Below are 14,340 nucleotides of genomic sequence, written 5' to 3'. Positions count from 1 at the left end.
TTCCAGCCTCCAGAACTGTGAGAAATAGATGTCGGTTGTTTAAGCCTCATCTATGATGTTTCACTATAGCCTCCAGACTAAACAGTCTCACTAGTGAGATGATCACAGCACCTAGCTCACAGGCTTACTTTGATGACGTAATGAGACTGTGTGTAAGTAAGACTGAGCAGTGTTTGGGGCTCAGTGATGCTTAGAAACTGGTGCAACAATGATGAAGAAGATGAATAATGCAAGTTTGCTACTTTGGGGTGTGGCTGCCTTCAGGAAAGAAACAGACATGTCCCTTTGCTTGTCTTGTGTGTGGATTGGTGTCCATAGGAAAAACCATCCAACAAAACTGACGCTGTCTCTTGTCACCATGGAGATATTACTCCGTTCCCAGCGTTTTCAGCGCCTAGCAATTCCTGGCCTCATGAGAGTGTTGCAGAAAGATTACAGAACAGCGACCCCTCAGAATTTTTCCGACTATGAGTCCATGAAGAAGGGTTTCAAACTGGAGACTCCAGAATATTTCAACTTTGCTAAAGACGTCCTGGACCAATGGACCGACGTGGAAAGGGTATGGCATGTCTTGTGCCCCCAGGGCACGTGTGGCACTGTCTGGGGACCCTTCTGTTGCCATGACTTGGGGGAGGATGTGTGCTAATGGGTAGAGGCCAGGGATGTTGCTAAGTATCCAGAATACACAGGACAGTCTCGTACAGCAAGGCTATCAGCTCAACATGTTAGTGGTTCAAGGTTGAGAAAGCTTAACTACAAAAATATGTGATTATAGGTTAGTTTTATTATTATTTTTTCTTTATTGATTTTTTTTTTTTTTTTTAGAGAGGAAGGAAGAGGGAGAGAAAGATAGAAACATCGATGAGGGAGAACATCGATTGGCCGCCTCCTGCATGCCCCCCACTGGGGATCAGGCCCACAACCTGGGCAGCGAACCAGTGACCTCCTGGTGCCTGGGTTGTTGCTCAACCACTGAGCCACACCAGTTGGTTATAGGTTAGTTTTAAAAAAAGGAGTGGAGTGAAAAGTGAGTCCAAGGACATGAAGCGCAGATACAGCACTGAGAGAGAAAGCTCAGAGGGTCCTAACCATCGGGCCGAATGAGATAGGACACGTGCTCGAAGAGTCCACACGGCCCCACATCCAGAAACAAGAACTCCAGTTAGTTCAGGTAGTCCATGCATGTCCTGCTGAATGACCAGTGGGTTTTCTCCAGAGGAGATGTTCCACCAGTCTGTTAAACAGAATGTAGCTGGATAACCAGCCTTAAACCCACGACTGGGTTGTGTTTCCTCAGGCTGGGAAGAGACCCCCCAATCCAGCCCTGTGGTGGACGAGTGGAAGTGGAGAAGAAGTGAGGTGGAGTTTTGAGGAACTGGGATCTTTGTCCAGGAAATTTGCCAATATACTTACAGAAGCCTGTGCCCTGCAAAGGGGAGAGCGAGTCCTTGCCATCCTGCCCCGGGTCCCAGAGTGGTGGCTTGCAAACGTGGCCTGTCTGCGAACCGCTTAGTCGTTGAGAACTGATCGCGTTGAAAGTAGGCTGGATGGGGGATTTGCAAAACATCTGAGTAATTATGAGACATTTATTTGGGTAAATGACTTGAGGAACCACACAATAGAGTACTATTCTCAGGAACCTTAGACATGTGTTGGAAATACCTCATGTCTTTTGACCTAAACTAGCAGCTGGGTTTTTCAAAATGCAACCGCTTTATTAAGTGACTGCCAATCAGCAAATACCCTCATGCCTACTGCTTTTCTCCTGCTATAGGACCAGCATGGTCCTCTGAACTCAGGGCGACCACAAACTCTCATGGCCACTGCCACCACCTGGCCAGCCCCACCTCCACGACCCCCTCCCCAGCCAGCTCCTGCACCCCGTGAATCTGACCTCCTCCGGGCCCTCCAGCACCCTGCTCTTCCAATTCCATCGCCTTACTTCACCTTTTCCCAAAAGTCTCCCTAATTCTGTCTTATAGGTTCCCACATCCTCCCCCAATCCAGTGCTTCTCCATAGTCAGTGTTCCCTGTAGAACACACATTTTTATCCGACCATTGGCTGCTTGCCATCACTTACTGACCCTGTCGCCTCCAGGTAACATCTGGATGTCAGGTGGGCATGGGAGGCTCTAGCTGCCTTCCCGGGCTGTTCTCACGCGCCCTCAGCTCCGCGCCCCGTCTTTCCTGCCAGGCTGGGACCTGTCCCGTCTCCGGCTCTTCCAGTTTCCTTTGCTTGGAAAACCTTCCCTCACATCTCACCACCTGGGCAACTCTTCTTAGACTTTCACGTCTTGGCTCTGATGTCACCTCCTCAGGCAACCCCACCCCAGCTGCTTTCTGGTTTAAGCTGACCTCAGAAGTATGTATTTCTGTTTAACCGGTACTATATTGTCTGGGTAACTATTGACTAGTAAACCTGTCATTCTCAGGACCTTGTGAGCTCCCAAAAGGCAATGGCTATGATATATTCATCTCTGACCTCCAATGACTGGCACATAGTAAATGCTCAGTGAAATATTTGTTGACTATCTCTATGGTCATAATGAGTCATTATATTGAATAGCCTTATTAGCCATTATTATAATCATGACTTGCACTTGCGGAGAGTTATCTCTCTCATCTCACGTACATTTAAATTATGTCAGAATTGCTTAGTCCACTTTTATTTTTATTTAGTTAACTTTCCTTACTTTATTTTTGTTGTTGGCACTAGTTTGGGTGTCCCATTCCTCCTTGGCCCCCTGACCTGGCCCTGCCCCTCCCTCTGGCCATCCCTCACTGTTGTCTGTGTCTGCATCTACCTCCACACAGTCTTTTTAAACAAAATGATTGCTTTCATGAATGCTGCTTCAGCACGCTGTCTTATTAAGAGACTGATTGCCAGGACCACGAAATCCACTTATTTATTTATTTTTTTAAATATGTTTTTACTGAATTTTTAGAGAGAGAAGAAGGGAGAGTGAGAGAGAAACATGGATCGGCTGCCTCCTGTCCCCCCACCCCCCAGGGATTGAGCCCACAACCCAGGCATGTGCCCTGACTGGGAATCGATCTGGGACCTCTCAGTCCATGGGATGATGCTCAATACACTGAGCCACATCGGCCCGGCCACAAAATCCACTTATATCAGCTCAATAAGGAGGAGAACTGTTGAACGTCTGTGGGAGAATCTTACAGAAGAAGAGTATAGAAAGAACCATGGTCTCTGCAATGAAACAGGCTCTTCCGCAGGCAGCTCCTTTCTCTCTCGTTTGCTCTGAAGCCACAGGCCTCTCGTCTCCGCCTCCTTCGGGCGTCTGCCCTTGGACTCCCTCCTGCTAGCAAACGGCCTCTCCGTTCCCTTTCGTTGTGGCTGGCACATGACTGTGGTTTGCCACACAGGTGCCTCGGGCTCTAACCCTGTATGTCCACCCAATAATCCACTCAGTCTTTTCGAGTCTCATTGGCAGCGCTTGGGTTAGGCAACTCAGATGTGGTCCGAGACCGCTTCGTCTGATATGAACATGGTTACTGAGGCGTTACTGAGGCTATGGGTAGGAGAGAAGGCAGATTCTCTTAGTCTTTTTGTTGTTAATCCTCACCTGAGGATGTTTTTCCATTTATCTCAGAAGAATGGAAGAGAGAGAGAGAAACATCTGCGTGGAGGGACACATCGACTGGTTACCTCCTGCACGACCTCGACCAGGGCTGGGGATGAAATGCAGCCGAGGTGCGTGCTCTTGACCAGAATCGAACCTGCGACTCATTGGTCCCCGGGCCAACACTCTAACTGCTGAGCCAAACCGGCCAGGGCCAGATTCTCTTAGTCTTCATTGGCAGAATTGGAAATGAGCTCCCAGCTATTTAATTTCATAATAATTTTTCCCTCTTAATAAACCTAAGGTAATTGAAATATGTCCAAGGACTTCAGTTGTTCATATATTTCTCAGGGTTATACACACATGTGATACGATGATAAACAGAGGCAAAGGAATGGTTAACACATTTGCTTAACAGCTTCCTGGGAGTCAGGCACATAGAGCCTCTCACATACTGTTAAATTTCTTTCCATAAGCTGGGTGGTAAATAATGCTTATTTTCATTAATTTTTTATTTTCTTTATTGATTTTAGAGAGAGAGGAAGGGAGAAGAAGGGCTACTAAGAGGTCGCCAGTCCGATTCCTGGTCAGGGCATATGCCCCAGTTAAGGGCCTGACCCCCAGTACGGAGTGTGCGGGAGGCGGCCAGTCGATGTTCTCTCTCATCGATGTTTCTGTCTGTCTCTCCCTCTCCTTTCCTCTCTGAAATCAATAAAAATATGTTTTAAAGAGAGAGAGCCCTACACAAGAAGACAAAGTTACTTTCAAGTGTGGACAGAACGGTAACTTTCGCAATTCCATTTCCTGGCACCAGGATCTGAAAGCCCATCTCTCCACCAACCCCCCTGTACCCACGCGTCTCTGTGCCACAGGTGGTCCCCGGGCACTCGCCACGTTTCAGGAGCTATAGGGTTAGAGTCCGGTGGGAGTCATAGTTAAACAAACAGTGTCACCTGTGGCAAGTCCCAGGAGAAACCGCACAGGAGCCATCGGTGTGTGTGAGGGGCCACTGCAGGCCAAGAGGTAGTCGGGAGTATTTTGGCTGGGACCTGAGGGCTGAGTCAGCCAGTGGGAGGAGGTGTGGGTGACAGCGGCATTCTAGACGAGTGGGAAGGCATGTGCAGAGGTGCGGAGGCAGGAGGTCACCTGGAGGTTTGGAACATAGAAAGAGTCTAGTGTGAATGTAGGTGTTGGCTAGGGATCCTCTCATCCCAGGGACCATACGTGTGAAAACCCAACCAGAGACTTCTCCTCTGGACAGGCTGGGAAGGTCGCTGTCAGGGTCTGCCCAGCAGTACCCTTTCTCTGTTCTGGGCTGCGTGGCCTGCCTGAGACCCAACTCTGTAATATATCATACAAGATAAAGTGTAACCTTGTTCCTCTGTGGGTCCTCATGTCTGCTCACACCAACACTGCATCTCTCTTCTGATCTGGTTTATGTTGAGCTTATAGCTTAGTTCTTTGAAGGTGATCTATTTCCCTTATTTCTAGTTCTCAGAGCGCTCTGTCCAACAGCCTCAAAAACAAACTCTTATATCATACTTTAATTTTCAGACTCTTTTGTATGCATTATAAGCCAAATCCCATTACAAAGAAATCTCAGTATATAGTTATTTAATTTTTTTTCCTTATTGCTTTTAGAGAGAGAGGAAGGGAGAGGGAGAGATAGAAACATCGATGAGAGAGAACTTCGATTGGCCACTTCCTGCATGCCCCCACGTTGGGCCCTCAACCTGGGCATGTGCCCTGACCAACCGGGAATTGAACCGGTGACCTCTTGGTGCATGGGTCAATGCTCAACCACTGAGCCACACCAGCCAGGCTCAGTATATAGTTGTTTTAAAACATTAATTGCGGATGAGCTGGTCCCTTACTTTAAGTACTTTTACCACAGAAATCTAGTGAAATGCTCAGTACCAGTCCACAGAGCTTTATGAGGTTTCTGTGGTGTGTGTGGCCCCTCTGGCTTTAAAATAAACATTTGCTCACTTGCTCATTCAGTCTTCATGAGAGCCTGTGACTGGGGAGAGGACCCACACTTTATAAATAGGCAGGCCAAAGATTTCATAGATGGGCGGGGGGGAGGGACATTAAGTCATTTGCCCAAAGCCACTCAACAAGTCAGAACTAGAGCCCAGCGCAGCTGACATGTCCTACATGTTTCATAACATTTCAAAGTAAGAATAGTTCTTAAATACACCCAGTTCAGACGTTGACGTACACGAGCACCTGGGAACCCTGGTGCGCAGACAGCAGCATGGTGGTGGCAGAGGGAGGAGGGGTGGTTCAGGGAAAGGGGGCCAAAGGTACGGTCTGGAAGGAGACTTGACTCGGTGGTGGGCAGGCCATGCAGTGTACAGACGATGTGTCATAGAATCGTACACTTGAAACCTACATGCTGTTATTAGCCAAGGTCACACCAGTAAATTTATTAAAAATGTTAATGGTTATTCTGACCCAGTAAGCCTGGGTTGGACCTGAGATGTCATCATTTGAACAAACTCCCTGATGCGGCCGATGATCTGGCCCTGGAGCCGCCCTCTGAGAGACAGGAATGAGTTCCCCCCTTTAGGTTGCAGACGAGGGGAGGAAGGCCCAGGCGCAGTAACTCGGCTAAGGCACCTTGGCCAGAGAAACAGGCAAAACGAGAACCTCGGTGGGCGCCAGCCCGAGCCCTCCCGGCCACGGCTTTCTCCCGGCCTCGCCCGGCGTCAGCCCGGCATCAGCCCTGCTCCTCTGTGCAACATGGCAACCGTGAAGTACAGTGGACATTTTATTTCTGAAGTTTCTAACTTTTTTTTTACAGGAAACGTAAATATCAAGGGGAATCGTCCTCAGTGAGGTCCGCCCTGGGCAGCCTATGTAACAGCTCCCTCACCACCCACCCAGCGTGGTCACTGTCCTTGTAAACAGCACACGTCGCCTGATACTTCACATGCGCTGAAGTCTAGAGTGAGGGTCCCCGAGGGCAAGCACTCTGTCTGCCTGCTCTCCACGGCGTAGCTCTCAACGTGTACTCTTAAACGAATGAGTGAATAAACGGATTCACTGTACTTGCAGTCAGCTAGGACACTACTCCAGAGCAATGCTGGCTTGCTTTCTTTTTTTTTTTTTTTTATCCTCACCCAAGGACATTTTTCCATTTTTTGTTCAGGTAGAGTGGGAGGGAGAGAGAGGAACAGAGAGAGAGAGAGAAACATCGACGTGAAAGGAACACATCGAGTGGCTGCCACCCGCACAACCGACCAGGGCCGGGGACAAACTGCAACCGAGGTACGCGCCCTTAGTGGGAACCGAACCCGGGTCTCTCAGGACTGCAGGCCGACGCTCTAACCGCTGAGCCAAACCAGCCAGGGCTCTTTTTTTTTTTAAATTTAAAGTAACAGTTTGTTCCCTGGCAAGAAATTATGTAATGTTCCCCAGAATGATTAATTGAGACAGGAAGTAGTTTTAATAGGTAAGAGTGATCACTGTTACTGGGTTTTTAAAGATGTGGTAAGAACTGTGCATTGGTTGCATTAACTCTCTGAGGGTGATGTGTTTAAATAATGTGCTTCTTCAGAACATGAAGTGCCTGTAAATCATGGGAAGTGCCAGGTAAGACATCGCAAAGAAAGACCCTGGAGTTAAACCTCAAAAACATTGCTATCTTGTCTTGTTTAAATAGAGAAGATGTGTCACAGAAAACCAGGACCGAAGCACAAGGTTCTCTGGTCCTAGTTTTATGTCCCTTTCAGAAGCCCACTGGAGGGTTGTCCTTTATGAAATGGACAGACAAGCCAGTGTCAGGGGTCTGTGAATGACCAGGCACATGTGAGTCCTTGTCCCCCTTGCCCGCCGAGTCACCGGGAGGAGGAAAGGATGGTGGAGTGCACGCCTTCCACCCTCTCCCGAAGGGCTGGGACTTAGGGTGGCGGAGCCAGGGATACAGATATAGGTAGATGTACGTATGTATGATTGGAAGTCTGTTAATCCTTTGAGAAAATAGCTAGTTTGTTCAGCATGGTTTTAAACTTTTTACACATTTTAGTTCATTTAATCCCCATTCATCCCACCACGAAGGTGCTGCCTATTATAATCCCCACCTCACAGATGCAGAACCCAGGCCTCATGGACATGAAGTGCCTGTCTCCGGCCACCCTCCGAGAGTACCAGCTCCAGGACACTTCGCCACTGCACCCGACAGGAACTGACAGCAGATGCCAGTAGCACAGAAAAGGGTGGATGGCTCAGTCCTCCCTTTGGAAAGAAAGCATGAAACAGGCCCGTACATTTAAGACATGCTGGTGAAGGGGTCAGGTGCACAGCTCTGGGGACAGGTGACAGGTTCAGTCCCCGCACGGCTGCCTTCTGCTTTGGTGATGTTGGGCAAGTTATTCATAGTGTTTGTGGTTGGGGCTGTTTGGTGAGGATTAATGAGTTACAACATGCAAACACTTAGAACAGCACCTGGCACTCAAGTTCTCAGTAAATGCTGGGTAGTAATGTACTTTTCAATCCAAACCCTCTTCAAGCTGAATGTTATGAATGGTCTTCAGAGAGAAGATAATTACCCAGCATTTAACATCCTTTTATTTTAGGTCAAAAGGGTTACAGCTTTGAGATCCCATGAAAGGCAAAAGCAGAGTAATGAAAGGAAGACATACAGATACCTTGCCTGGGAAATCGATGAGGCCATTCTGAGAAATACAGAACGTACAGGAGCAATTACACGCCCTGGCTGACAAGATGAAGGAGACCCTTCCTTCTACAAATTTTGTTTCTTTTCTGCTCCTTCAGGTACAGTTTTAATTCCGGGGACCACTCAGCTGACCCAGAAAGACATCCTCTACAGACTGCAGGCTTCCCAAGCGAAGTGCATCATTGCCAGCGAAGCTGTCGCCCTGGCAGCGGATGCTGTGGTGGCCAAGTGTGAAAACCTGCGCTCCAAGCTGATTGTGTCTGAGAACCCCAGAGACGGGTGGGGGCATCTCAAGGAGATGATGAAGTGAGTAACCACAGTTGTGTAGAACAGCTTCCCCCAAAGAAAGGCAACACTGAAAAGATACTCAACCCACAAGTGGTGTGATCAGAAAAATGACAATGAAAATGACAGGCAAAGGGAACCGTTGGTGATTATCATGGTGCTAACAGTGCAACACTCTGAGGCAGGAAGGAGCCTGGCATGTTCTTCGTAGGCTGGGATTTCCAGGAAGCAGACCCTGAACCAGAGATTAGTTGTATTAAGAAGCTTATTAAGTGTCCAGGCTGGTTTGGCTCAGCAGTTAGAGCATCACCCACAGATCAAAGAATCTCGGGTTTGATTCTGGTCAAGGGCACTCAGTTGAGGTTCGGTCCCCGGGCCTGGCAACCAATTGATGTGTCTCTCTCACATCAGTGTTTCTCTCCCCCCCGCCCCCCTTCCCACACACACTCTATCTGAAGATAAATGGGAAAATATCCTCGGGTGAGGATTTTAAAAATTTAATTAAAAAAAATAGAAAGAAGAAGCTTATTAAGTTCTTTTGGGATCAACACCTATGAAGGAAGGCAAAAGATGTGGGATTGGGCAGAGGAAGAAATGTGTCTGCCGTGTCCTCCCAGAAAGGCCCTCAGCCCGTCCGCGGAGACTCTGGCATTCAGATGGCCCCTCAGCTGCCCCAGCTTCTCTGTCACAGTCAGAGCAAGAGGTCCTGGCCTTGCTGTGCCCGTACCGATCAGGAGGAGGCCTGGCCTTGGGTAAGACAACTTTTTCAGCCAAGGCCATCTATAAAGTGGGCTCCAAGCGTTGGCCCACGGTCCAGAGAAACCCAGGTTTGGTTCCCGCTAAGGGCACGTACCTCAGTTGCAGTTTGTCCCCGGCCCTGATTGGGGTTGTGTGGGTGGCAGTCACTCGATGTGTCCCTTTCACGTTGATGTTTCTCTCTCTCTCTCCCAACCACTCTATCTGAACAAAAACGGACAAATGTCCTCAGGTGAGGATAAAGAAATTAAAGTGGGCTCCGAGCACCTGGGGGTGTAAGTCCTTCCCCCCTACACCAGGATTTAGGAGGTGGGTCACAGCATCAGACAGAGCTGGGGGCGTCTCCCAAGAACACGGATACAGCATATAACTCCCGTGCTGACAGCAACTCTTCTGTCAGGTTATAAGAACATTTAATGTTAATGAATGCAGTTATGAAACTAATGACTCTGAGGTTCACCCCCTACTGTGGGTGCTTCCAGGACCACGGAGAGCTCTTGTCAGGCGTTATTATCTCTCACTGTAGGCTGACAGCAAACTCCCCCTCAGAAGGAGCATGCTTGAAACCATGGATTTCCTCCTACCCTCTCTGAAATAGCTAACAGGTCCTGAGTTCTTACCAAAAGCCAAGTCCTGTTCTAATAAAAATAATATTATGAGACTTCGGTCAAGGTGCCACGTAGGTAAACATGGTCTTGCCTCCTCCCACAACCACATCAAAATGACAAACTACAGAACAACCATCCTTCAGAACCACCTGACATTGAGCTGAATGGAAGTCCTACAACTATGAGATTAAAGAAGCAGCCACATGAAGACTGGTTGGAGGGGCGGAGGTGGACGAGCTGGTCCCACACCCACACGTGGTGGATAAAAATCAGGAGGACACCTTGGCTGGGAAGGCCCTCCCTGAGGACTGAGGGGTCCGCATTCCACACCAGGCACCCCGCTCAGGGTTCCAGTGCCAGGAAGAGAATCCCCATCACTTCTGGCTGTAAAACCAACAGGAACTGAGGCTGAGGCTGCTGGAGCCCCAGGCAACTCCTCTTAAAGGGCCCATGCACGGACTTATTCGGACTTGTTCCCTCTGAGCATGGGGGAGGCAGCTTGAAAGGCACCAGAAACATATGGGGAAGAACTGAGCTATTTGGCCTATGGACGAGGGCTGGAGGGGCGGCTTTCTCCTGGACAGACGTGCTGTTAGAGACCATTGCTCCTTTGGTGAGCCCTTTCCCTGGGTGGCAGATGGGCACCATATCTGTGAGCAACCTGGCTCACACTGTTTGCCCCGCCCTGGTGATTCCCTGAGGCCCCGCCTCACCCAGCCTTCAGGCCCACCCACGCTGTTTCCAGGGGCTTTACCATAGAATTGGCCTGTCTTGGATCCTGTTTCAGAGTTTCCTAAATTCTCTCAAACAAGCAGCATCTTGTCTCAGCAAGCTCCATACCTCTCATTAAGTGGCCCCAGGCCTGGCACTAGAAGCAACCAGCCTTGGTTCACAGCTTGGCTTTTCCTGGGCACCTCCAAGCCCAGCACAAGAAGCAGCCATTGGCAGATTGCTCTAGTTTATACATGGTGGCCCTGGATAGAACACAGGCAGTGGCTGACCTTGCCCCAGAGCCAGCACATGCAGTGGACAGCTTCAGACCACACTGAAACACCATCACCCAACCACCCCCATAAGTGACACACTGAAGGAGTGGTCTCAGTGGATACCAGAGCCCTGATGAAGTAAGTCTTGCTCTGTGTGGTGGGCCCTGCACAGCTGATCCTCCGAGGTAGTCAGAGGTCAGTGGTCAGTGGAACAGTCCTTGCAGCTGATCAGCCTGAGTAAATCCCTCCCATTGATGTGCCAACAGTAATCAAGACTCAATTACAACAGAAGGGTGTACAATCCACATGAGGAGTGCACCTCGAGGGCCCAGCCGGGGTGATCAGGGAGGCTCTGCCACTAGACCCAACAGGATACCTACAACAATAGGCCACCCTAGGAAGCCTAGGAGATATAGCAACTTTACTTAATGTATAGAAACAAACACAAGGAAGCAGCCAAAATGAGGAGACAAAGAAACATTTCCCAAATGAAAAAAAAGAACAAAACTCCAGAAGAACTAAACAAAATGGAGATAAGTAATCTAACAGATGCAGAGTTCAAAACACTGGTTATAAGGATGCTCAAGGAACTTAGTGAGAACTTCAAGGAACTTAAGGAAAACTCCAAGGAACTTGGTGAGAACATCAACAGCATAAAAGAGGACCAGTCAGAAACGAAGGATGCACTAACTGAAATAAAGAATTATCTACAGGGAATCAATAGTAGAGTAGGTAAAGCCAAGAAGAAACCATAGATTTGGAATATAAAGAACTGCAATCAGAACTGCAAAAAGAAAAAAGAATCTGAAAAAATGAGGACAGTGTAAGGAGCCTCTGGGACAACTTCAGCATGCCAACATTCATATCATAGGGGTGCCAGAAGGAGAAGAGAGAGAGAGCAAGAAATTGAAAACCTATTAGAAAAAAATAACGACAGAAAACTTCCCTAACTTGGTGAAGGAAACAGACATACAAGTTCAGGAAGCACAGAGAGCCCCAAACCAGATGAACCCAAAGAGGCCCACACCAAGACACATCATCATCAAAATACAAAAGGTTCAAGACAAAGAGAGAATCTTAAAAGAGCAAGAGAAAAGCAGTTAGTTACCTACAAGGGAGTTCCCATAAGGGTGTCAGCTGATTTCTCAAAAGAACCTTTGCAGGCCAGAAGGGAGTGGCAAGAGATATTCAAAGGGATGAAAAGCAAGAACCTACAACCAAGATTACTCTATCTGCAAAGCTGTCATTTAGAATCGATGGCCATATAAAAAGTTTCCCAGACAAGACAAAGCTAAAGGAGTTCATCACCACCAAACCAGTATTATATGAAATGTTGAAGGGTCTTCTTTAAGGAGAAGAACAAAAATCTGAACAATAAAATGGCAATTAATACATATCTATCAACAATTGAATCTACAAACAAACGAGCAAACAGAACAGAAACAGACTCACAGATACAGAGAATTTTTGTTGTTTGCCAGATGGGAGGGGGCTGGGGGAAAAGGTGAAGGAATTAAGAAGTACAAATTGGTGGTTAGATTGATGAAGGGGAGGGGGAAGGGAGAGAGGGAAGAGATAAACCAAAGGACTTCTGTGCATATATATGTATAACCAATGGACACAGACAATAGTGTGGGAAAGGCAGGAGGGGGCAGGATTGGAGAGGAGCGGGTCAATGAGAGAAAAAGGGGAGACATCTGTAATGCATTCAACAATACAGATAAGTTTAAAAAATGTTATAATTGCAACAGTAGCTGCCATTTCTGTTGGTCTGGTTGTGCACCAAAAACTGTTCCAAGCACTTGAGATACATTAACTCATTTAATCCCACAACAACCTAGAGGGTAGACACTGTGATTATACAAATGAATAGGTCAAATGCTAGCATCTGGCAGAGCTGGTTCAAACACAGGCAGTCTGGCTTCTGAGCCCACACTCCTGTCTGTGATGTTTACTGCCTCCAGTAGTGAGAAACTAGCATGACAGCTCTGTCTTAGGTTTCAAAAGAAGCCATACATGTGATAGAAGCGACAGGTACATAGCTATAGGTACTACCTATTGTTTGTTTTTAGTTGTTAATCCTCACCTGGGGATATTTTCCATCGATTTTTAGACAGTGGAATGGAGAGACAGAGAAACATTGATGTGAGAGAGACACATTGATTGGCTGCCTCCTCATGACCCCCACCAGGGCCAGGGATCAAACTGGCAACCCAGATACATATCCATGACCCCTGCGACCCCTCGGTGTTTGGGCCAATGCTCCATCCACTGCACCAAACTGGCCAGGGCTGTACTACCTATTTTAAGGAAGAAACTTATGGAATCATAGAGAAAATACGTGGTCTAGCTCTGCTAGGCTTTGAAGACAGCTTTTCTATATCTCTCATGGCCTGGATGTTTCTGGTTTATTCATTCTTGGCTTAATACTCCCAGATGAAATCTGGGTGCTTCTTAGACACTGGCTGTGCAGAGCTCACCTACTCGCGGCTGCCCTAGCGTGTGACTTACATAGCAGCCCACTTGTCCTCCAAAACAAAATGTTTTCTTTCTCTTTAACTGGGGTCCTTCCTTCCCTGGATGGATGCTTAGATCCACTTACGTGTTACTGTTTACTGTATTCAGAACGGTGTAGACCCTCTTGTAGGGAATAGGAAAACAATCCTTTCTTGTAGGGAATCGGAAAACAATCTTCTTGGGTCAGCAAACGTTCCCTGGAAAAGGGGTGGACGATAAATATTTTAGGCTTTGCAGGCCACGCAGTGTCCATCACAGTAGCTCACCTCACTGCTGCAGAATGGAAGTGGCCATAGGTGATCATAAACAAATGGACGTGGCTGTGTTCCAATGAAACTTTATGTACAAAAACAGGAGGTGGGCCAAATCTGGCCTGTGGGCTGCAGTTTGCCGACCCCAGCTTTATACCATTACCCATGACTTCTGTCAACACGCTCATTTTTTTTTTTTTTTTATCCTCACCCGAGGACATTTTTCATTCAGATAGAGTGGGGAGGGAGAGAGAGAGAAAGAAACATTGACGTGAAAGGGACACATCGAGTGGCTGCCACCCGCACGACCCAACCAGGGCCGGGGACAAACTGCAACCAAGGTACATGCCCTTAGCGGGAACTGAACTCGGGTCTCTCTGGACCGCAGGCCAACACTCTAACTGCTGAGCCAAACCGGTGAGGGCAACACGCTCATTTTTTTAAAATCACATTTCAAAGCATCCATGGTGAAGAGGCAGTTATTCACAAATCCATCGCTCACCACCACAGAATCCTCATTCTGCTACTGGTAGGGTAAAACTCTCGAGTTTTTAAAATGCTGTGTTTTATCACACAATAAAAAGGCTATGACATCGGCTGTTATAAATGGGCTCCCAGTGGCAGTTAATTTGATTCTAGAAAGCACCTAAAAGGATGGAGAGGAAGATGGTATTT

The 14,340-nt window shown here is 47.8% G+C and overlaps 2 protein-coding genes across 2 annotated transcripts in view; one reads left to right on the top strand and one right to left on the bottom strand.

The window, feature by feature from the left end:
- Nucleotides 1-235: 235 nt before the first annotated feature.
- Nucleotides 236-14,340, top strand: part of ACSM3 (acyl-CoA synthetase medium chain family member 3) — a 27,838-nt gene continuing 13,733 nt past the window's right edge. The window contains exons 1-3 of the mRNA XM_036278737.1: nucleotides 236-559; nucleotides 1,298-1,505; nucleotides 8,358-8,568. Coding sequence (XP_036134630.1) covers nucleotides 278-559; nucleotides 1,298-1,505; nucleotides 8,358-8,568 — 701 coding nt within the window. The 5' untranslated portion in view covers nucleotides 236-277. The remainder of the gene's footprint in view (nucleotides 560-1,297; nucleotides 1,506-8,357; nucleotides 8,569-14,340) is intronic.
- ERI2 (ERI1 exoribonuclease family member 2) overlaps nucleotides 13,500-14,340 on the bottom strand; it is a 21,937-nt gene continuing 21,096 nt past the window's right edge. The window contains exon 11 of the mRNA XM_036278733.1: nucleotides 13,500-13,611. The gene's annotated coding sequence lies outside the window, so the exon portion shown is untranslated. The remainder of the gene's footprint in view (nucleotides 13,612-14,340) is intronic.

Source organism: Molossus molossus, unplaced genomic scaffold, assembly GCF_014108415.1.
Source record: "Molossus molossus isolate mMolMol1 unplaced genomic scaffold, mMolMol1.p scaffold_m16_p_3, whole genome shotgun sequence".
In the NCBI taxonomy this organism is placed as follows: Eukaryota; Metazoa; Chordata; class Mammalia; order Chiroptera; family Molossidae; genus Molossus; species Molossus molossus.
Note: the sequence above shows the minus strand (reverse complement) of the source record. Positions and strands in the feature narration are given on the sequence as shown.